The 25227-nt window shown below is 39.4% G+C and overlaps 1 protein-coding gene and 1 long non-coding RNA gene across 2 annotated transcripts in view; one reads left to right on the forward strand and one right to left on the reverse strand.

Moving 5' to 3' along the window:
* Nucleotides 1-13653: 13653 nt before the first annotated feature.
* LOC137465802 (uncharacterized) lies at nucleotides 13654-14783 on the reverse strand. Its single transcript, XR_010994839.1, has 2 exons — nucleotides 14642-14783; nucleotides 13654-14453 (listed from the first exon to the last, which is right to left on the reverse strand). It is a non-coding gene; the product is annotated as an uncharacterized lncRNA (long non-coding RNA).
* A 245-nt stretch (nucleotides 14784-15028) lies between these two features.
* ANOS1 (anosmin 1) overlaps nucleotides 15029-25227 on the forward strand; it is a 130014-nt gene continuing 119815 nt past the window's right edge. The window contains exon 1 of the mRNA XM_068180103.1: nucleotides 15029-15402. Within this exon, the coding sequence (XP_068036204.1) occupies nucleotides 15211-15402 (192 nt within the window). The 5' untranslated portion in view covers nucleotides 15029-15210. The remainder of the gene's footprint in view (nucleotides 15403-25227) is intronic.

Consider the following 25227-nt stretch of genomic DNA (forward strand, 5'->3'; position numbering starts at 1 on the left):
TGTTCCACAGATTTTTTTTTTGGTAACAAAAATGAATTTTTTAACAAAGCATGTGTTTTTAAGACAGTCATCATCACAAGCCTGTCACTGTTGCCGCTCTTGATTTATCCCTCCACGTAGACACCAATTTCCTTAGCTAGATTATTAAATGAAAAAAAAAAAAAAAGAAAACAGAAAAAAGAAAATTGCTGTGTGTGAGAAGGAATGAGAAAACTTTCTAACTAGAATGCTGCAAAACATTTGAAGATTACATAATAGAAAATTGTCTGATGGTACAAGGATGGCAAATCTGCAAAAATACATATCTTCAGAATGAATATAATCTTACAAACATTTATGCGGTAAAAAATTCATTTTTTTCTGATTTGGAAATGAATAAATTATCTTCCAGGCTAAAATGCATATACAAACACACATTTGTATTCAAGTGCTGTATGTGTATTCATACTTATATGATACATATATGAGTAATATAAGAATTTCTTTATTTTCATTAGCTTAATTTAAGGATGGATCCCGGTGTTTTGTTCAGAATATCTAGTAAAAATGAAACAGAAGTGTGGAATACCAAAGTTGATAAATGCCTACTAGTGCTTTAAGTATTTTTTGATCAAGAAGAATTGCCAAGCATATTTGTATGGGGAAAATCATGGTTTATCTTCACCTATGTGGCAAGTGGTACCAGTCCTACCAGAGAAGGTACCCTAGGCAAATAATCTTTAAGAATTTTTTTAGCTTCTAACTTTTCACAATAGGCCTTGATGTTTACAGTTTGGCCATAAATATTTGAGGTAAAATCTTGGTCCCATTTGAAAAGAATAATAACCCCTTAGTGTGAACAAAAGAAACATTTCCTTCTTGGTTCATGCAGGGATTGGAACCCTAGAAGCCAGTGTCTTAAATGTATATTTAGTTCTGGCAATGGAGAGCTGGGCAGGGAAAGGAGGAAAGACATAAGAGTAGATAAAATAGCTTTGCTACAGTGTGGGAAAAACAAAGACTCTCTAGGACTCACAGGAGTACTTTGTGACACACATTAAAGCCCTAGCATCTTTTCCAGCTCTCACAATATTGTCCAAAACTATTTCTTCATACAGACACCTCTTATATTAAATTCATTATCTTATACTGGGAATAAATCTCACCTGGGATAATGTACCCTGCTTCTCAATACACAGTGACTTCAAAGAGCATTAGATTCACATTTAAACTGGATCACATGGAGATTATTAGATTCAAGGTTTTCTGCAGAACGCCTCTTTATAACATGACTCTTATGTTGTCATGTACTTCATTTTACATCCATGTTTTATAACTTCTATTTAAAAGTATTTATTGAAGATACAGGACAACTACTGAGCAAAGGAATTTTAGATATTAATATATTATATGCCATAAAGCTTCATCTAAACCCAATGGTATTAAAATCATAAATTCAAGCATTCTAAACTAGGAATTACTAAAATCAAAATTGCAAAAATCAAAATGACCCTGACAATTATTTGTATCCATTTCTGATGATCATCATGCTAACATATTTAACTATGCAATTAAATCTCACTTACATCTTCCACAGGATTTCTCCCTCAGGTGGTGCACAAAAAACATGAAGACAAAGCTGTCATCTCCTATTGGAAATATATGTACCTCAATTTTAAAAGAACTGAATCATTCACTCAAATATTTACACAAATGTATCACAGGAATTGCAGAAATACTGTATTCCAGGCAACTGGCTCACTTCTCAGATTCAGTTACAGCAGCGTATACCATTGTCACATAAGGACTGAATCCTCCTCAATTCAGTGGGGAGCAACATACAAAGAGGAACTGTCAGATTAAGCCTTTTTTTGACCCAGAGATGGGGCAACTGAGAGGCATTTTAAAAGCTTTTATTCTATTTTTAGTCTCATCTGTAGGGTGAGACAATACAGGTGTTATAATTCACACCGTCACAATCAGAAGCAAGCTATTTCTTAATTACAATACACGATAAGCATTTCTTGGCTTATCAGCTTTTGCCACACTATGCTGTAAATGCCTTAAAGCCAATAATCTAAAATTACACCTTGTGGGACCTACTACAATGTATCTTTCATAGTTCTATTTCTCTAAGGTATCTAGTCTTATTTGCAAGGCCATCTTTTGAAACTTATTCTGGTTCAATTTCTCTCTCAACCATATCTGTTCTATTCCATGGCATTTCAAAGTCAGCATTTCTTATTTCAGAGTTTGCATACAGATGCACACTATGTAAGCCTTCTGTCAGGCTTTGAGAATTCTCTACAAACCCATTTCCCACAAAGAACTAATTAAATATCTCCAGTATGATGCAGCAAATTGGCATGAAAACACCTCTTCAATAGTTCCTAAAGTAGACACATGACTCATTCAAAACTCACAAACAGTTTTGGGCTACACTAGAAGATGTTTCTCATGGAAACTAAGAACCATACAGACCATTATAGCTCAACTTTCTAAGTCTTTAGGACAGTTTCCCTACAGTTTCCTTTGTGTCAAAATGAAAATATATTCCAAATACTCTGAGTGTGACTCTTGAAACCTTTCTTCAACAGTGACAAAATGGTACTATTATTTCACAGTTGCATAGATTTTTCATATGACCATTTCCAAGAAGTTTTTGGAGATGGAAAGACTCAGACAACATAGAAAGAAACTGTACGTCTGAATGTAAAAATAAATGGACTACTTGAAATTGAACACTTTAAATTAAAAAGCTTTCCTTAGATTGACAATGGGAAGAAACTTTTTATTTTGTAATCTCATCCTGTCACTCACTTTCATATTGACTATACTTATTTTAAAATAACTAGATAAATTAGGAAATGAGGGGCAATTTACCCAATTCAGAAAAAAATCTTCAGTAAAATCCATAGGCTTTTAGAATGGTTTAAGTCTCCTAAATTGTCATGCAGCCCTTTAACACAATGTAATTTGTCATTAAGAAGGGATCTAGCTTACTCAAAGTCATTATATTTTATTTTAAGAGGGTGAAAAATATCACCTTTGTGATGATAAGGTGATAAAGAAGGTAGGAAAACATAATGAAAGAGCTCTCAAAAACTAAAATGTTCATGAAGAGGTTTTCTGCTGTTAAAATACACTAGTTGAATTGAGTTTTGTTATTTTGTCAGGAATGCCCTGGGCTAGGAGGACTGAAATGAAAAGGAAGATTTGATGTCATTTCTAATGAACATAAAACATGATTTAGGTTTTTTCTATTTGTAAAAATTAAGAACAATTCTTTTTTGCCTTACAAAGTACTGAAGAGAGCACTCTATTTTCTCATAATTTTATTTCTAACAACCATGAAATACTATCTTTTAAGAAAATCACAACCCGCTTTTCCTTTTTTATTTCCTTTCCATAGTTACCATGACAACCATAGAATTTTGGTAGGGATAAAATATTGGCTTTCTGATTTTAAAGCAATACAGATGATCAGTCAGGCCTTACTAAACAAGGCTGCACAATACGCAAGTGCGAAAACTACACAAATAACCTGAGCAAGTCAGGAAAAATGGTATTTCCTGTCAAGACCATGATATAAAACAACAACAGAATTTGTCATTGCAGTAACAAACATTAAAATTGTGGTCTACTTTTTTACGTGAGTTGTGGGTAGGGAAGGAAATTTTCAGCTAGGGTGAATAGACCTGATACAAATGGGAAAAGGTGTCCAAAGAACAGCTCAACATCCAGCCCAGAACAATATCAGTCCAACTTCTCAATTAAATTAGAGAAGTTTAAAGAGTAGTACGAAACCCAAACGTTCTCTGAGGATCCTCATCTTGTTTCAGATCATCAAGACATCAGAAATGTCAGACACCAATACATCTTTTCCTAGATATTAAAACTATTAAACAGGTTTTGATAAAACACTTAATTACAAACCCAAGCAGGAAATTATTTAATCTAAGTACCTAACTTTGTGTTTTCTTTTCAAAGCAGTCTTTGCCTACAAAATTTTAGTTAAAATTAAATCTTTCAAAAACATTTCCATTCTATATAAAAACATGTTTTTCAATGACATACATTTACCTGAAAGAATTCAGATCAGTTCAGCTGGCTGTAAGTAACTATTTGTGTCTCTGTTTAACTTGCATATGCAGTGGCATCAAATCTGCACAAAATGTTAAAAACATTGGAATGTATGTTGTGGGAGAGCCACAATGCTGTATCACTCACTATTAATCTCTGACTTCTTCAACACTGAACCAAATTTTCAGAGTTTTTGTGGGGGAAAAAAGGAAGGATTTTTTCCTCTTAGCCAAGAGAAAATGGGAAGTTCCTACAACTAATAGTTCTTGTTAGTGAAGGCCTGACGAGTACCCAATATCTTAAGTACATGCACTGATAGTGGACAAGCTGCCAAACTCCATCTGCTCAGTGACATTTGTAAAGACAAATCAGACAAATCAATCATGTTGCTTGAGACACACAGTTCAAAATTAGCCTTGGAGGTAATCAGAAGGAATTCTGCTTAGTAGTAATAGAGGATGCATTTTCGGCATTTGATGGGCTCATTTTGCATGTCTAGCTAAGCCACAACTAATTACATCTTTTAGTCAAATTACACCATCACAGCCCATGGCTGGACTAGAGTATGGCAAAAATCTTGTTGGATGGGCAGGGTCAGGGATGGGTGGCCAGTGGGGAGCACTCTACATGGCTGCCTGTGACAAGAGGACACCACGGGGTTCTGCACTGGGACCTGTCAGGTTCAGCAGCTTTACCAGTGACCTGAGGTAGTAATGGAGTGCACTTTCACCAAGGTTGCAAGTGACCTCAACCTCAAATTTGGAAAACCATTAAATGTGATGAAGGGCAGCACCGCCATCCAAAGGGATTCAAGCAGGATGAAGGAAGGGCCCAACAGGAATCTCAATAAATAAAACAAGCATTGCACCTGAAAAGGAAGAATCCCAGGCATCAACACATGCTGAGGACTGACAAACTGGCACAGATCACTGAAGTATTTTCTTATAACAACATCATATTTGAAGACATTGGAGGGTGCATATCAGTACTGATATCCCTGCTTATATTGTGTTCACATCCCCCTAAGTTCTGGTATGACAGGGAGTCATATAACTTTCACCAGACTCTGTTTTTCTGAGTAGTACAAGGAACAACACCACTGAAATTTATAACCAGTTGAAAAAAAGCAAAGAAAGCAACTTTTCTGGAGTCCTTCAATACACTTAGGAGTTTTTCTCATATGTGTTTGTCTGCACATGCAATAGCACAATTACATACTTAATCATTTTTAGTACAATTAATAAAAGATTGGGTATACAGGCAAATAAATTGCTATGGATTTTTCTTCTATTAATTTCAAAACCAATTAACCTTGAAGAAAAGACTGTGAACAATAGTCTGAATTATTCTGTATTTAAAATCTTAGCATTTGCAACACAGAGCAGGAAAATCCATAAAAAAATTGAAGGATCAGCTTCTTCTTAATTATTGTCATTTTTCATTCTTTCACTTTTGGTGTTATTTTAAGTTGAAGGGCAGAGTACACAAACAACAACCTCTCAAGCACATCAAAAGGTTTCCTCTTAATTCAAGGGAACAGAATGTTTTTATATATCATGCCTTTCTTTTAACTATTTTGTGTTCAAAAAATGTTACTGCAGACATTGAAGAGGAAAATTAAGATTTTATAATTATTAGCTAGGTATGTTTAAAAAGGATCAATTAATTTTGTTGCAGTTCTGGTATATGGAATGATGTTTTCTTAAATAATTTGCAAATAAATCCTAAAGTATGAATGATATTAAAATTATATATTGATGTGAGGTGAGAACTGATACATGTTGTGTAATAGGCTGAGTGGTTACTTAGGACTGAGGCTAATTAAAAAGAATTATTACAATTGTTCAGACTCCACACACATCCATTGATAGATTTCAAGCCCAAGAGGGTTTTCACCTCAATCGGTTTTCACCCTGGCAAAAGCAATAATGGCAAGTATGGTAACAAATTAAATTGATAAATGCATGGAAGCAATTTTCATACACATATAAAAATTAAATCTGATTTCGTCTTTTTAGGTGATTACAGATCTGATTGGCAAAGCCAAAGGCAATGTCAAAAGCATGCCACTTGTCTTATTATGTGACTTTCTAACTAAAGTTTGACATTCAGCAACAATCAGTGTAAAGCATTTGTGTTATGTAGACTAGAATAAAATCTTTATAATTATACTCTCTCTAAAACTAATTGTAAATGAAAAATCTTAAACAAATTAATGAGTTTAGTGTTGTCTGTTCTCAGTGTTATTTAGTTTCTGTATTGGTGATTAAGAAACACATAATAAAATCAGTTTTTAAAAAAAAAATTACAAAAAAAGTTTCCATGTGACATGATTATTGACTCAAGTGATAAATAATATATGCAGAATTCTGAATCATTCAGTGATCTGAATTAATTTTAAACATCATGCATTTTAATGCTGCCATATGCAAGATTGTGCATCTAGGAACACAGAAAGTAGGTCACACTGACAGACACAAATGTTTCTTGGAAAGCCTTTGTCTCTGAAAGCCTTTGGGGTCTGGTGAGTAACCAACTGAACATGAGCTCCCAGAAAAATACAGTGACTAAGACTAATGTAGCACTTAAATGTATAAGTTGAAGACAAATAAGAGATTATAGATACCATATTTCATCTATATGGTATTATTGACTCCATTACTAGAATCAAAATGTCCAATCCTTAGGTATACACCCCAAGATTGGAAACTCTGAAAAAAACAGATTTACAGAATCTGCAATACAGCAACACTTCACAAAGAAATTTCAGGTAGTTTCATTTATAAAAGAAGTTAATCATGGTCTGCAGGGAAACCTCCCTTATATCCCAGATTTAGCTTCAGATACATCTTGGCCTATCTTAGGTGGATTTCAATGTAAAAGGAAGTCTTCATCTATCCAAAAGGTGGAAAAAAATTTCCATGTCTAAACATTAATAAACACTGCAGTCAAACTAGAAATAAGGTGCGTATTCTTAATTTAAGACAATAACAGAAAACAATTCCGTAAAGATGTGTTGCTTTTTACATTGTTTTCTCTTCTGATATAAAGAAGGGTGCCTGTTTAAAAAATATGCTCTAGTGCAATCAGAAGGAAAGTAAGGCACATACAAAACACAAGATGAAGAATAATGGACTGTTTGAAACCAGAAATCAGATTAAATGACTGAAGTGACAAGAAGCAGCTGGGAAGATGCCAGTAAGTTATATTTTTATTGGAAAAACTTATTTTTGCAAACTAGTTGAAGACACAGATTAGAAATGAGTGAAGCCTTTTCTTTGCCCTATTCTATGTGACCCTAAAGAAGATGAGAGTCCCTGGGAGGAAATAAGTATGTTCATTCAACTAATAGCAATTTGCCTCTGACCTTTTTCTATTAGTGTCTCAAGCGCAACATTTTCCTAATTAATCTCATTTAGTCTTCTTTCTTTAGTGTTGTGCATGGATCTTATTCAGGATCATCACTTAAGCACCATCTTTGAGTCTAAGGGGTTGATCCTCACATCTTAAAAAAAGTTTGTCTAAATCTGAATTTTTTGGCATAGTGTCTCTAATATTCAGTCCTTTATATTCATTCATGCAGCTAAACTCCTATAATTTTCCACTGTGACTTTTCTTTTGATATAGTAGCAAATATTTATTTGCCAAAAGCAGAGGAAAAGGTGCTTTCCAAGCCTTCTGTTTGAGTCATCTTATCTCTGTATTTCTGAGTTTGCTTCTCTCCTGCAGTGCATGAAGACACAGAACATTAAGTTGTAGCTCAACACTGAAAAACTCAATCCTTCTTGCAGACAACTGATTATGTCAGCAATTATTCTTCATTTCCTAAATTTTAAAATAAGCTCTTGATGCTTTCTGTTATGTTTCTTACACCTGGGAAAAATCTTACTAAAACTATCCCATCATTTTGCTTCAAACCCCTCCACAGACCTGACTGCTCTTGTGTTTCTCAAACATGCAATATGAGACTTATAACATATTTAAAATTACCTAATTGGTTTCCTGCTTCCTCAAAATCTTTGGATAGATGTCTATTTCCTCTTGCTTTATACACAAATGATGAGATTTTCGGATCAGTGAATCCTCACTTCATCCTGCCATCCACTATGACTGATAACTGCACTACTAATATTCTTACTACCTATTACTGATTTCCCTTGTTCAAGAGGAAATGGTGATGCAGAAAATTCCTATCGAATTGCTCCCAGGAGAAAGTGTTATTATAAGGACTCAATCCATGAATGAAGAATAGCAGCTTTATGAGACACAGGGATGGATTTCTGGAATTTACTCACAGGTTTGACCTAGGACTATGCAAAATTCTATTTCTCAAAGAGAGTTGGAGAAGGTCATTAACTTCAGGGATGGCATGAGGAAGGAATGATATAGACCACCCATAAGAATCCATGGGGGGAAAAAGAGTTACTATGCAGTCCTTACCAAAGGAATGGAGTTGTATTCAAACCTTGAAGGAATGTTCAAAGCCATAAGAAAGTATTTCTCCTCCTCCCATTCACAGGCATGAGTGTTTGTCCTCAGTTGGCATAATTTCTGGCACAAATTAATTTTTTCAATGTCTGCTCTGGCTTCCATTGTTTTACTTGAAAAAAGAAATGGTTTTGTGGAAACATCTTTCAAAATCCCTTAATTTTCCATGGTAATTTCCAATTTTCCCTTGAGCAGCAGAAAACTATAGGAAACATAGGCTGATTTCAAAGCTCAGAAAGAAGAATAAGGACTGGTGTCTAGCAGAGTTCTAGTTATTACAATTTCTCTGGTGAACTCTTGCTAGCAAGAAAACAATCAAGAAATCATAGGTGACCTGGCCATCTCCCAACATTTTATTAAGTCTATAACTGCAGTTAATACAGTTAAAAATATTCCTAATATTCCAACTAAATTATTGTATATCTTTTATATATATATTCCCTTCCTTGTATATCCTGAATTAGCGAACTAAACATGTACTGTAAGTGGGACATATAAAAATCTCTTTAATCTCTGGCCATGAATTCATTAACAAAACAAATAGACCACTGATATTCAAAAGGCCCATATAGTTCAAATATAGTTTTACTTCTGCATTAAATAAGTACTTCTAAAAAAAGTGCCTGCAGACTTCCGTGAAGACCATGCCCAGCAATTTATTTCCAAGGCAAACATTTAAAGTGAACATTTTAATTTAAATTTCTTTTCCATTTGGGTAGTGTAATCCAAAATACATTTGTTTGTTCAATTATTGTACTCTTCAAATCACAGACTGGTTGAGGCTGAAAGGCCATCTGGGAGTCATCTGGTCCAACTCCCCTGCCCAAGCAGGGACACTTACAGCCAGTTGACCAAGACCAGCTCCAGGTCAGACACCTTTGGAGTATCTTCAAGGATGGACATGTCACAACCGCTCTGGGCAACCTGCATCACTGCATGACCACCCTCACAGAAAAAAAAAAGTGTTTCCTGATGTTCACAGGGAACCTCCTCAGTGTCAATTTGTGTCCATTGCCTCTGGTCCTGTCACTGGACACCACTGAAAAGAGCCAGCGTCCCTTTGGATTTTATATACATTAAGGAGATCCCCCCTCAGCCTTCTCTTCTATAGCCCAAACAGTCCTAGCTGTCTTTGCCTTCCCTTATTAGAGAGATGCTCCAGTTTCTTCAGCATCTTCAGGGCCCTTACAGGTTGCTTTCCATTATGTCCTTGTCTCTCTTGTGCTGATGGGGAGGAAAGGATGACCACTCTTTCAAGATGGATCTGCTTGCAATACTTTACCCTAGACAAAAATATCTTTCACCTTTTTTTTTTTTTTTTTTTTTTTTTTTTTTTTTTTGTCAGGGCATTTTGCTAGCTCATATTGAACTCCACCAGGACCCCTAGGACCTTTCTTATCAAGCTGCTTTCCTGATGGGTGGTCCTCAGCAATTATATCTGTGTATGGAGCTGCTCCTCCCCAAGTACAGGAGCTTCTAATTCGCCTTGCTGAACTTCATGAGGTTACTGACAGCCCATTTTTCCAACCTGTTGAAGTCTCTCTGGATGGCAGAACAATTCACTGGTGTATCAGCCACTACTCCCTCTTTCGTGTCATCAGCAAACTTGTTCAGGGTACACCCTGCTCCACCAGCCAGGTCATTAAAAAGGATGTTAAGAATTAAGGAAATGTGCCTGAAAATGCATTTCTGGATTAACTGCTCCATCACCTTCCCAGGGATCAAAGTGAAACTGCTTGGCCTGCAGTTCTCTGGGTCGTCCTTCTTCCCCTTTCTGAAGATAGGAGTCACATTTGCTTTTCTCCAGTCTTCGGGCATTTCTCCCAGTGAGTGATCAAAGATTACCAGAAGTGGATTTACAATGATATCTGCCAGCTCTCTCAACACTTGTGCGTGATTCCTGTTAGGTTCCATGGACTTAATCATGGCCAGTTTACTTTTATGTTCACTGACATGATCCTCTTCTGACAGGGCTACATATTTCTTGCTTCAACCTTCCTCCTGCTCTTTGGAAATGGCATTCCTGAAGGCTGGTCATGATAATAAGGTCTGGGGCAAAGGCAACATTCAGTTTAATCAAGTCCCCTGTCTCATTAGGCAATGGTCCCATATTTTCTTTAGCCTTCTGTTTGTCTCCTATGTACTTACAGAAGCCTTTCTTATTCTTGAAATCTCTGGGCAGATTCAATTCCATTTGAGCTTCAGTTTGATCCCTGGATTCAATGTTTCTGTATTCTTCCCACTTACTGGTCCTTGCTTCCACCCTCTGTATGCTTCCATTCTGTGTCTAAGCACTGCTATGATCTCCTTGTTCATCTGCAGAGTTCTCCTGGTATTTTCGCCTTCCTTTCTGTTCATGGGATGGACTGCTTTCGAGCTTGGTGAAGGTGATCCTTAAATATTAAATGACATTCTTGAGTCTCTCTCCCCTCTAAGAACTTACCTCATAGGATTCTTCTAAACAGATCTTTGAAGAGGGCAAAATCTGCTCTACTGAAGTCCTGGGTTTTGAATTCAGTTTTCCTCTCCTACCTGCCCTCAGGATTTTGAACATCTCATGGTATCTGCCACCAAGAGCGCCTTTGACCTTCACATCCCAATGAGCACTTCCATGTTGGCATAAAATCCAGCAGATCACTTGTTCTTGTTGCCTCCTCTATCTCTCAGAGGAGGAAGCTATCAACAACCCACTCCAGGTGCCTGGATTGCTCATGCCTTGCTGTCTTGTTCTTCCAGCCAATGCTGGGGTGGTTGAAGACCCTCATGAGGACCAGGGCCTGAGAACTTGGGGCTGCTTCTATCTGATTGTACAGTGTCTCATCCACTTGCTTTTGCTAATGAAAAGCAAGTGGCAGACACACACTATAATGTCACATTTACCTGTCCTCTCTTATGTGGCAATAAGGATTAATCCTAACACTTATGTGCTCATCTCCCTTCTCATCCATCCCCAGATTAAGCTCCACACACTCCAACTGCGCTCTCACATAATGGGCAACTCCCCCTCCTCACCCTGTCCTTCATAAAAGACATACATTCTTCCATTGCAACACTTCAGTCATGGGAGCCATCCCGCCATGTCTCCCTGATCCTGACAAGATCATGGCCCTGCGGCTGCAGATGGATCCCTGACTCACTGTCTTTACTCCCTATACTGCCTCCATTAGTACATAGGCACTTTGGAGAGGCACCCCTGCACGCTGAGTTCCTGAAGAGGTTTGGGGGATTATGCTGTACCCAGAACTATGATAATTTTTGATGTAACATAGTTAAAGCTAAAGACAATTGAGTAATAAATGGCACATCAGGATGATTTAATACAATACACTAAATGCCTGAGCTAGAATTCAGTGGTTTATATGAAAACAATAGATATTTTTAACATTAAAAATATCTCTTTTGATTTTTTTGCCAGAAATTAGAACCTGATGTTGGCAGTTTCCTCTAGAGTACAAAGCAATTCTTTAAGATGAAGCTATCTTAATTCAGAATCGATTAAACCCAACTCATTAACCAGAACTAAACCGGCACAACGCCCGGTGGCTCTCGCCTCGCAATGCCAGCATGTGGCGCTGTCTCCTCTGAAAAAACAGCCCCTGGTTTGCAAAAAACCTCATTTGTACATTGTCAGACTCTTCTGAAGCACAGGCGGGAAAATAATGCAGATATTTTTAGCACAAAAATAATATTCAGCCCTCGCAAAAATTTGTTAGCACTAATTCTACTACTTCTAATACAAAAAGACTATTTAATGTAATTTATTGACAAAATAAAAGAGTGAGCAAAACATATGAATGCATCCATGTGTCTATTTATCTGGTTAAAGACCATAATTATATTTGCAGGTTGGTTGAAATGTATACATAATTTATTTCCAATTTTCTTTATTCTGTAGCCGAATTATTAACGTCTTTAAAATAAGTATATTTACAAACTTGCATATCTACCCCTTTGGTCTAACAGATACTTAGTCCACAGTGGGTTTTAATTACCTACTAAATTCTTGAGTTACCGAGCCTGTTTCATAATCTCCACATAGGGGAACAGGACCTGTGTGACTACAGTTTTACTGGAAGTGAACAGCCAGTCTTTTGTGTGCTAACCAAGTCAGCCCTTACTGAGAAGGAATTTGTGACTACACTGATGATCTCTGTAACCATGAACTTTCAAACAAAAGCAACTGAGTAAACTGTGTATTCACTAACTTTTTAATCATTAAGGGCTCTATGCCCTTTGCTACCAGATTTTTTAAAAGAAAAGAAACAGGATTCATACCCTTTTACTTAAAGCTAGAGTTTATAAAATATGACATAGAAGACATTAGTACTAACATGGAGGGGATGTATCAACTGAATTTTCTGGCTTTTCTAGATTTGCATCTGATTTACAGAAAGTTACATATTTTTTTCAGGCAGTTCTTATTATCTATGGTTCAATGCATTCAGTGTACCTGTAAACACTATGTATCAGCAAAGCAATTTTCTTTTCATGACTCAAGGCAAAAAGTTGCAAAAGTTTTAGTCAAGGCTTTAGAAAAACTATTTAAAAGATTGTCAGCTAGAAACTGGGAAGTCCTGAACTTAATACTGAGGCCTGAATGCGGTCACCACTATTGGCCATAACATTGCTAAGACTATGGATTTATTTCTGAGTTGCTCTGTCATGTGCTGTTTTTACTTTGTAAATATAGAGATGCTGGGTCAGGCAAAGTAACCAGTTTTCTAGTGGTGAGATATCAGTCAGAATTAGGAAAAGCATTTGTGAACCCCTTATGATCTCTGCTCACTACAAGAGAAAAGGTAACCATTCCAGCTGCAAAATGAGGAAGCTACACAGAACTGACAGAATTGACAGAATTGACAGAATGATTAGGTTGGAAGAAATCTTCAAGATCATCAAGTTAACCCATGCCCCCTCAGGAGGTGTAGCTGAGATGGTCTCATTTGATTAACCAGGGCATTTCCAAAATAGCTGGCAGAGTACGGTAAACAGTGCAAACAGCAGGGCACCTTCTGTGCCAGGATGTGGCAGGTGACCTCACCTTCTGGCAGCTGCCCTCCCTCAAGCATCCAAGGGCACAAACTGTCATCTCCATTTGGTGACACTGGCAGGACTGACCCTGGCCTTCTGGCTTTTCTCAAGCAAAGATTTCTGACAGCTGACAAGAGAGACCACAAGTTGCAAAGTAACATCTAAACTAAAATGTGTCTTGCTTTTTGTTATATTTGTATGTTAGCAATACTTCTGACATTAAATCTTTTCTTAATCTGTGCCTTAATTTTGTGGTAAGATAGCAAAACTATAGCTAGTATACTGGTAGAATTTAACAAGTGATATCCTAGTTGGGATGTAGCAGACCCTTTTATACTTTGAATTTCTGATATATAAGTGCACAAAAGGTGTATGCATATAGCCTGGTGAGAATAATAACATTGGGGAATATGTTTTTATTTCACATTTGTACACATAAGAACATTCATAGAAAAATTATAGCCATGTAAAATTAGTACCAGCCAAAATGGTTGAAGATCTTGCTGACTTTTATGAGATTTCAGATGACTTTCCTATCAAACACTTAACTTATACTAGAACTCACTCCAGTAAAGATGCCTCCTTAAGTCTTTTTAATCCAGGGTTTGATAACCACACTAAACTACTGCTTATAATAGTAACTGACCGAGTATTAACTCCTGAAATGGCCTAAAAGTTACGTATTTCAGCTCATACAACCTTGGGATTCTCAAGTTCAGGAGGCTCAGTCCACAGGCTCCGGCGAGAAGTGATCCACTCGCTCTTTCTAGCACATACTTGCGACGGGAGGAGTCCATGCAGCACGCACAGGGAGAGGAATGCGGTAGGTAACCTCTGTGCTACATACTGCGGCACACGCTCCAGCCCTGGAGCTGATGGCAAGAGGGAGAGGACGTTAGGTGCATATTTACTGTATGGGGGCCATTTTACAGCTCAAGGTGCTGTTTTAATCTTTGCAGCTATCACACAGAGATATTTGGACTAACGACTTGTAGTTTTTCATTTTTAAATAACTCTTCAGAGGAACCTCTATGTGTTTCACCTTGGGACAGGCGCTCACCGCAGTGTTACTCCGTAAGAAACACAGAGTTTCAGAAAGTGATTTCCCTCCGTTCTTGCTTCCCCGTCCTTTTTGAAAACTGATTTTTAAAAGAAGAAATAAAAGAGACTTAACCAGGGTGATAAGACTGGCTACCAGCGGCCCTGGCGCCCAGCCACCCCCACGCAGCCCGCCTGTGTGTAGGTACAGGGCGGGCGGCTCCGCGGCCGCCCGTGCCCCGCAGATGGCAGCGTGCGGGAAGGGCCCGGCCGCCCGCGCCCCACCGACCTGCCCGCGAGCACGGAGCCCGCCCGCCGCCGCCGGCGCTCGGCGCAGCCAATGGCGCGGCTCTGCCAGCGTCGGCCCGCCCGCTGCCGGCGGGGGAGGGCCGTGGGCCGGGGCGGGCGGGAGGGAGGACGGGGGTGAGGGGAGTTGAATGATTGAACTTTCTTGTGTAGTTTCTGCGGCGCGGAGGTGTCCGTCCCCGGCGCAGCCCGGCACCAGCCCACCGAGCGGGAGCGAGCTTACCCCGGCGCCTGCAGCCCCCCGCGCCGCCCGGCCGCCCCTCTGCCCTCCTCTCCAGCAGAGCGATGGTGCGGAGGGCGCCCGGCGTGTCCCTCGCCCTGCTCCTCTGGGTGACGGCCGCCTGCGGCAGCCCCGACGGGCCGGGGGCCGCCGCCGCCGCCCGAAAGCAGGACGAGGCTTTCGCCACCGCCAGATGCACCTCCAGGTGCCTGAGCCTCCAGATCACCCGCATCTCCGCCTTCTTCAAGCATTTCCAGGTAGGGGCATGGCACCGCGCAGGGAGCCTCTCCGCCACCGTCCGGAGAGCGGGTGTCCCCCGGGGCGCGGAAAGGACGGCCGGGGCTGGGGCTTAGCGGACTTGGGGGCCCGCACCCCCAGGGGATGGCTGGCACCTGGAGGCGCCGGACAGGTGGGCACGGCCCCTCGGCAGCGCCGAACCCCGTCGGTGCCTGTGGGTGCCGGCCGGGCTCCCCGACTGGCTGGTCGTGGGGCTCCTGGCGCGCTCTGCCCTGGCTCCTCGCAGGTGCCCGGCGCTCCCGGCCGCTGCCTCCGGTGGTGTCTGAGGCGGCGGGGCGGGCGCGACTCGGTGCTCCCGGGCCGGCGGTGCGCTCGTCCTGCCGAGCGACGGGCGGTGCGGCGGCGATCCCGCGGGGCTCCGCCTGCCTGCGCGCCGGTGCGCCAGCCCGCCGCAGGTGGTTCGCTTCCCCAGACCGGTGGGAAAGTTTGAGCCTGTTTTTAAGAGCAGTAATCATGAACGTGTAATATTTGGTTCTGATCTCCTGGAAGGTGAGGGTGGGGGTGACGCTGCTTGCTTTTTTTTTTTTTTTTTTTTTTTTTTTTTTTTTTTTTTTCTTCTGTTTCTGGGACAGAGAGGCACATCTTTGGCTAACGGGACAAGTAGGGATAAAGTGGGGAGAAATGGAAATGAAGTGGCGGGAGACCTGCGTGGCTTAAAATGAAAGCTGGAAGCAGTGTGGAGCTAGTGCAAGAGCAGGCGGGTGTCTGCCCGTCCTTTCCCCTCTTCTAGTTACACACGCACCTTTCCCTTTCCCCACCTGTTCTTCACTGCGCAAATACAAAACCTACTTGAATTCTTCCCAATGACGGAAACCTTCCGAGCTGCAAGCCGTTCTCCCTCCCCGGGGCCGCAGCCCCTTTGGGGAAGGGCTGGCCAGCTCGGTGCGAAGGAAGCCACCTCGGCCCTTCGGGGTGGCACGCCGGGAACGCGCCGCTCGCTCACCCCGGGCTTGCCGGTCGGTGAGAAACCGGGAACGCCCGGACAAGCGCCTTGGGTGAAGTTGCGTTCGCGGCAAAGGTGTTGGCACCAAAGGCAGGTCTCAGAGGTTTTTAAGGATAAACCGATTTAAAAAGAAAAAAAAAAAAAAAAAGAAAAAGGAATGTTAAAGGAGAACAACTGCGTGTGTGCGTTGTAAGGGCAGCAGGAAGTTGGTTGTGTGCCTGCAACCGCGTTTGGGTTGAAGAGACCGGGCTTGTGGCCCGAGACGACTGGAGAGGGGCTGCCCTGGCCTGGCCTGGCCGCTGCTCCGCGGGGCTCGGCCGGGGGCGGCGGAGCGCCCGCTGTCAGCGTGGTCCGTGCATCACGGGATGGCCTGAAAGGACGATAGCCATTAATACAGCTCATTATCCCAGAGCGGTTAGTATTTTTTATTGCGTTGTCAGGCGGTTGTAACTTACTTGTTTTACAGTTTCAGTGGCTAAAGAGGCACTTTAGATCAAGACAATTCACAGTGAAAGGCTTTTTTTTTTTTGTGTGTGTGTGTGTGTTTTCTTGGCAAGATTTCTTTTTCAACGTAAAACTGCTGACAGAATGCACACTGCAAACAATCGTGATTACATTTTAATTAACTAGAGTAAAATAAGTAGGGAATTACTCAGGACTTGATAACTGGCCGTTTTTTTTTTTATAATCTATTGAAAATCTTAAGAGTTTTAACCCCAACCTGCTAAAGCACGTGGTAATTTATCTTAATTACTAGGGATTAAACTCCTGTTAGACATGAAACGACTGTAATGTTTGAAAGATAAAGTTCTCTCGTTTATAAAAGTTAAACTCTCCATTGTCTGATAATGACGAAAATGAGGAGAGTTTTAAAGAACATCCAGTGTTCTCACAGGAGACTGATAAAACAGTGTGGGCTGTAGGATGTGCAGGTTTGGGCCAGATTATTCCATGTGGGCTAAAGGGTATGGTGTTCTATTCCTTTCTCTTCTCCCTCCTTCTAGCCATTCCCCTCCCCTTTTCATCTCAACTGGTAGCAATTTCTGGAGTTCTTTTCATTTCAGATGCCCACTTATCTTGTAATCTGATTCAACCTTTGAAGCAAACTAAACATTAGCTCTTCCCAATCAGAGCAGGAAGGAACTCTAGTGTCTCCCAGTTAGGCAAGAATTGAAAGACTGACCACTCATTTCTCAGCCCTGCTTTAGATACAGCCTCAGTGGTGGGGGTTAGGGAGATAGCAGCTGGACGTGCTTTGCGAGAGATGATGTCCCCAAAACTTCACAGAGACTTAATTTCACATAGTTTATGGTACTAAAATCACATTACTAACAACTTTTTAACAAGAATGAGGTAGGAATAGCAAGTCTGGGTTAATTCTATACCTTCTGGCTCTTGTTTGAATGGCAGCTAATATATTTCCAACTTTTAAATGTTCACAAGGGATTTTAATTCATTCCCCTCTCCAGAGAAGTTTCACCCATTTTTCTTTACCGTCCTTGTTTTTAAAAGTTTCAAGACAGGTGTTCTTTCTAAAAACCCTATTTGTTAATTTACACGTGGGAAGCAATTCTAAGCCTATTTTAAATGTACATTGTCAGTAGACAATGTCAGTAGAAATTTTTTTAACTGAAGCATGGGTCAAATAACATTTTTTTCCATGTAGACTATTGATGTGGGCTAGAAGAATTGGGCGCCTAAATCAAAAATCTTTGATCTTCATGAAAGGGCACGGATGCCTGCTTATTCCTATAAAATCCCCATGGCTAGGGGAGTTTTCCAGTTCTGGTGGTGTTGGGAAGTTCCATGTAGAGGTTATACCAAAGAATACATGAGATCATTATGAGAGTTATGCACTACATGGGTCTTAGACCCAATGAAATATGTGGGTTTGGTATCTATGGCCTATTTCCAGGCCATGATTGTTCACAGAGAGCATGCTGGCACAAAGGCCTTTCATCCTAAGCAATCAAACAAAAAATTGTAATGATGTAAAAACTTATTGTTACATGCTCATCCACAGTAGAGAATTATGTTTAATCTCTAAATGAAGGGGCTCCAACATATCTCTTCTGTCTTACTGGAAAGTGTTTAGTAGTGGGGCTTTAGATTGCTCTTAAGTTTTGCAGATGAGAGAAAGCATTTTTATCCCAACTGAGTAACTTAGGCCCCTGGACAGAATTGAATGAAGCATTCATTTACCTCTGACCAGAAAGAGTAAGGGCAAAGAGAGCTCATCTCTCTAGCATTATGTTCAGAATACTTATTTTGTGCCATTTTGGGTTTTATGCCATTTGAGTTTTACTATGACTATTGCAAAACATGTGTGAGGGAGTAATTGGTGCATTCACTGGAACCTGTCCATGCTTTTGATAAAGAAGAGTTCCTAGTGCTGTGCTTCTTTTTCTGACAAAATTCTCTCTAAAACTCCCCTGAACAGGGGAGGATGGCAAGAATGGTCTTCCAGTAAGCAAGAGCTTGCCCGTCAAATGGCCTGCTGAGGAGAAGGTGTAGATTTGAACCTTGAAGTCCTATATCATAATCAGCATTGTGTGCACTTGGCTGTTAACTAAAAGAGCATGCCTGGGTGTTAGTATGATGCCCTTATAAGATGGGAAGGGCAATTCCTCCTCTAATCTGAAATGAAAGGAAGGACTAAGGTGTATGGTTCCATAAGAAACACCAAGACTATGAATCCTGTGTGGAAAAAGGCATACTATTTTAGGGAGAGAAGTTGTACAGTGATGTCATTGGATATATTCTTTCCTCAACATTTTCTTATTAAGGTAGTTTCTCTCGCAGTGTTTTTTAGTTGATCTCCAGGAGAAAGGTACAAATTTTAATTTGATGTGTTCAAAGGTTTTTTGTGAATCTAGTTTTCCAGTAATTTAGTACAGTAGGTAAAGCCCCATGAAGATGAGGTTAGTTACTGCACAAGTTTTTGTTTTTTTTCAAAAGGGTACGGATATAAACAGGGACCTCATACAGCCAGCTGGACAAGAAGCCTGAATCCTCAGATTAGTTTTGGTAGGGCTTTTCTGCATAACCTAGCTGTTTGGTGGAGTGAGACTAAGCTCCTTGCATTGCTATCTGTGGGTGTAGCCTTTCCCATTTGTGATATTAGTTGTGGATGAACTCGTTTTGGGGGAGCAGACATGGCAGTGACCTTTCTAGTGTTTTGTTTTCAAGTTGAGTGAAAAAACAACTTGGATTTTAATCTCTATTGCCAGCCACCTGAGACATGATTTAAAACTGGCATGATTTAAATATTCTTTGTGAATAAGAGCTTGAACATCACTGTAACTACTTAAGCTAAAAATATCATGGTGAGCAAACTGTTTATTTTGACCTGTAGACTTGTTGATCGTTGTCTTAGCTGGTGTCTGTTACAGACCTCTCAAGCTCAAGTGCCTTCCTGCACAATATGTGCAACTTGATAATATACTTAAGACAGAGGAGTGGTCAGTCTTGTTTACTGGGTCAAAAGATGAGAGGGTTGTAAAACATACCCTAAGAATTTGGGATAGTTGCCCATAAAATTGCCTGTGTTTGTGGTGTGGAGTCACTGGAGAGGTTACAGCTATGTGCTCACAGAGTATATGCTGCGGTTCAACAGCACCTCCTGGCAACTTGTTCTAGCATTTAACCACCCTCACAGTAACAAAAAAGGTGTTTTCTAATGTTCAGATGAAGTTTCCCATGTTTCAAAATTGGCGATTGCCTCTTGTGTTACTGGGCTTCACTGAGAAGAATCTGGCTTCAGTTTCTTTACTCTCTCCCATCAGGTACTTACAAACATTGATGAGAAATCATTGAGGCTTTTGTTAGTTACAGACTAACATTCCCAGTTCTTTTAGCTGCTTCTTGTGTGAGAGATATTGCTATCCATTTTCTGGGCTCCCTCCATTAAGTCCATCTCTTTCCATGTAATGAGGAGCCCAATACTGGATCTAGCACTCCAGGTGTGGAGGAGTGACTAGAACAGGAAACAATTTAAAGATTTTAAAGACAGGCTACATTTTAAAGATATAATGCCTGCTAAATACTGTTACTCACTTCTAAATTCATTTTCATGATTTAGGTTTTCTCACATGAATTTGTATATGACCGTTTATGATTGTCAGTGCATTAAAACCACAATGCTAATGCTAAATCAGGTTTTTTCCAACCTTGTAGATATTGGTACATCTCACTATAGGTTTAAATTTTTTTTAGGGGGTAATCAGTAGTAAATTGAATCTTAACAAATCCATTTATTCATCGGGGGAAATTCCAGGTATGTGGAGATGTATACATGTTGTGTGATCCAGCCTTGTGATTGCTGTTTGAACAGGCTCATGAGAGATTGTTAAACTCGTTAAAATGGGCACTGGTTGGAAACATACAGGCAACACCGTGGATGTCCTTGGTCACATAGGGTTTCTGTGTTCATGTTGACTTATTTGCCAAGTGGATGAATTGTAGCTGAAAATTTTGATATAACATAGACATACCTCAAGTGGTAAGCCAGTTTTGTGATATATGGAAGGAAATTAGAGAGAATTTACTGCTTGTAAATGTGATTTAGTGAAAATCTAATAGTAATATACTGTGATTTAGTGCTTAGGAATTAGTACTAAGCTAGATGAGCCAAGGCTAACTCAAAATTGTTTTTGAAAGTATGGAACAATATTGTTTTAAGCTAATAAAGCCATATGTTGCATAATGTTTAGTAGCTGTAAAAGGGAAGAGTAAGGCCTTAGAAGTTTGTTATATTGAATGACTGATAACTATATGGTGATAGGTTGTTTTTACTGTTGTAGAAGGACTCTTGCCTTTCAGGACAACTGAAGTTTTTGAAGAAAAACAGGCAATTCTTTTAAGTAAGTAATAAAAGGTTCTCAGATTTTATATCTGCAAGCAAATAATGTGCAAATGATTACCTCTAGATAAGCAATACCAGATTTCACCTACAAGTCAGGAAGCTAGTTGTTTCAATGCCAGAACATCTGCCTTCAAATTGCCTGCAACTCTAAAGTGACTGCACCTGCAATAATCTGCAATGGGTCCCAGCTGGGAAAGTGGTGGCCAGGCCGAAAGTCCAGGATGCATGTGTCTCTCTGTGCTCTGCTGTAGAGAAGCTGGAAATCATGAAGAAACCATTTATTGCAGCTGTTTCAAATAATTCTGAAACTATAAATTGTTTTTCATTAAATCTTGTGAAAAGATATGTGGTACATCTGTAATGAGATGTGGTAGATATGTAGTATGTTATTCCCAGAATGTTTTGGTTCCAATGGACAGGCTGCCCAGGCACTGAGCTTGCTTAGTTCTCTTGGGACATGTTCACAACCTTTTCTAAATGTGAGGATGTGTGCCATCTGCTTTTGTTGCTGTTTCAGTACTCATCTCCTTTCCAAAAATAGCCCTTGTGTTAAATAATTCTGCCTTTCATATGTCTTGCAAAGCACACTGCTCTTAATTTATTTCCACAGACAAATTGTAGCATTTGTCATTACTTTGTTTTTCTCAAAACTTATTAAAAGACCCAATCATTCTCCTGTTTTTAATGTTCATATGGCATATGGTCTGGATAATTATTCTGGCATTTGGTGTGCCCAGATTATCAAGATCTGCAGTCGTGATAAAAAGGTGCACAGATCTAACAGAATGTTTGGTAAAACCTGTGAAAATGAAAGGTTTGTTTTGAATAACAATGGTTACATCTAGTGAAAACAGCTGTATTTTTCACCATATTGTGTAATTGAGCCATAGTTAGTCTTTGCTGTTGTAACCTGGTCTGGTATGAACCTCCCTAAGTTGGAGTTTTAACTTCACATAACCAGACCCAAATCTCTTTGCCCTCAGTAGATGCTTGCATAGTTGATATGAGTGCAGGGGTTTACACCACCTGGTCGTGGTTTTGATCACTCAGACTTGCTCATTGCTTTCCTACATTAAAATACTTGTATGTATCTCAAGTGTAAGTTTAAATGCAAATCAAGTCAACTGTATGAAAATGTTAGTGGATGGTGAGCAATTGTACTGAGCAATGGGAGTTGCCAAGATATTTTTCTCACATTTACTTGTATATTCTTACATATTAAGAAAAAAATTTCTTTATGCTTATGTTTGTAAAATTAAAATCGCTCTTAATTTGTTAAATGTGCTGGACACCAGGTGCAATAAACCCAACAGGAATTACTAATAGGTTTTAAAGCAGACATTTTATGTATAGAAAATATTGGCAAAGAATAGTTTAAATGTCACAGTCATGTTGGTGAGGGGGAGGAAATGCTGCTTTTGAAAAGCATTAGAAAACTTCTGAAAGAAAAATGCTGTCAATTCTAAAATCTAAATCTTTCTCCATTGGAAGATATAGCCACTTAATACAGAGCAAAAGGTTTTTCAGATGGGTAGTGTTCATATTAAAACTATTACTAAAGCATTATTTGTTGTCTGAATATGGGTTGTCTCTGTGATTAACTAGTGCTCTGAATTTAATTTAAATGTATTTGATTTAGTAAGTGTTGTATAAGGAAAAAAACTCCAGAACATTAGATTTCTGAGACAGCTTGAAAAGCAGACTGGTTTTCCAGATGCTCATAATTTGTCATTTTGTAAAGGGCATCTTCTTAAGATTGAGTGCTGAATTTGTGTTTCCCAATAGAGATTGTTATTCACATTCTGACCTACATCTCTGCTGGCCATTCTATGTGAATTTTTACTTTGTCTGACTTGCTGGATTGGAGTACATAACCAGCTTTTGTAAACAAAAAAAGAAAGTGGTGTAATTTAGCATCCATTTCTTTAAAGACTGAACGTAGGAATAATGACCGAGTATCAGGAGTATCCTACAGAATACAGACACATCTGTATTGCTATTTAGTAGCTGGTGCCTAGCAATTGTAAACCTTGCACTAAATCTCCTTGCCTAGGAGTTTACACCAAGAATCTTCATTTTTTGATCTCTCCCACAGCTGAGCCTTATAAGGCTTTATACTTCAAAAACCTTTGAAGTTCATGAAAAGCCTTCTGTTGATTTCAGCTGGATCAGGTCCATGTATGAACACTAGGTCCATGTAGTCAACAAAGTAGAGTGCTGTGAACTTGGTGTCCCAGCTCCAGTTATATCTGTTTTTCAGTCTTTTAATGACCAAGAGGTCACAGGACACAGAGATGGAGAACTGGGGGTGTTGAAAGGTAAGTGGACCCTTTAAACTTGAAAGTAGAGTACTGTTCTTTTCATCTCTGATTAAAAAGAATCACACATTCTTTCCATCCACTGAAAAGAATATCAGATATTTCCAGATTTGGGGAACAACCCCAGTCTAAAGTTTTAATCAAATTGCTGTTGTCTTCTGTGAATAACATTTTCACCAATGCATCTCTCTAGACTGTCAAGAGAGATGTGACATCGAAGTTATGTACACACAAATGTAATTACATTCCTTGAAAAAAGAGGAGACTTGTCTCAAGCTTGCAAAGGACAGGACTCCCCTGGTGAGCAGCTGAGATTGCTGAGGAGCACGTGTCTTCAGAACTTGTAGGAGAAGCAAGAAAAGGGACAGAGTCTCAGAATGGAGAAAGGTGGAGATAGGTGAACTCGCAGGCTTGCAGTACTAGAAGGAGAAATTTTGAGAGTAGAGGGCACTGTAAAATTTCCTGTGACAAAATTAATTGAAATTAAGGAATTGTAGAAGCAGAGAGCAGATGTAATGGGTCTGTAGGAAGAGTTGTTTGTAACTGTTTCTTGTGAACATGTTTTATTTCTGTCCTTTCTCAGCTGCTTGAAATTTTACTTGTTTAAAAAATTTAATTTCTCTTTTTTGAAACATAGTAAACATGATTTGAAAACCCTTTGGTCTTCATTGAAGAGGTCAGTTACAGGAAAGGCCGCAATGAAAATTCACAACAAAGTTCTAGCTGACATTGTCTTTCATGTCAGAACTTAGACAAACTTAAACCCTTGATTCACTGCCAGTATAATTCCTCAAGTGGTCACAGCTGAAACTGCAAACCTAGCCAAGGTAGTGAAACCTGTTTTTTCTGCCTGTGAGGGCTACAATCTACCTGTCATGGATCCTGTAATAAGATAATATGAGGGAAAAAGGATTGCTTTGGAGCAAATATCTTGTGTCCAGACAGTCAGAAATTGAGGCTGATGGTGAAGACTGGTTAAGAATAATGTACTCATTTAGTCTAGTGCAAACGTAGTTCAACCTTCCTTGCCATTCTTATGAGAGTTTAGAAGCATAGTTCTGTTTTTCTTTTTCTTTTTTTTTTTATAATACTCTTTAGGGAAGTTATCTTCACAGTAATTTATATTTGGAAAAAAAAAAAGACAAGCCATCTCAGTTCATGTACATGAATGTGATTTCTCAGCTAGTGATTTAGGCCATGAGCATAGAGCAATATGTCATTTGTATTTAAATTATCATGTTTTTTAACTGCTGATGACTGGAACATTCCAGTCAGGCCTCAGGGCATTTTTGGACCTAGACACTACAAATTCATTTTTTTTGACCTCGGTGCTGTAAGACTTTGGGTCTCCTTTGAATTTAGCACATGGCTGAACAGATATGTGAAGCAGCAAATAGTGAGGAAGGGGTGATAACAATGTATTATTATGATGATGTCTTAATACAGTGACTATTTGTCATTCTCTTCCCTAGAATTTTATCCCTATATATAAACTGTTTCAACTGTGTGGCTTTTTTTTTCTTTTTTTGATTAGGTGATGGTTGTAGCTCCTTTGACAACAATAAAATCATGTTAATGTGTAACTACAGCTAGACAATAATGAATCACACCATTATTTGCCCCCATTTTAATTAGTTACAAAGAGTGTATAATATGTTGA

Source organism: Anomalospiza imberbis, chromosome 2, assembly GCF_031753505.1.
Source record: "Anomalospiza imberbis isolate Cuckoo-Finch-1a 21T00152 chromosome 2, ASM3175350v1, whole genome shotgun sequence".
NCBI classification, from domain to species: Eukaryota; Metazoa; Chordata; class Aves; order Passeriformes; family Viduidae; genus Anomalospiza; species Anomalospiza imberbis.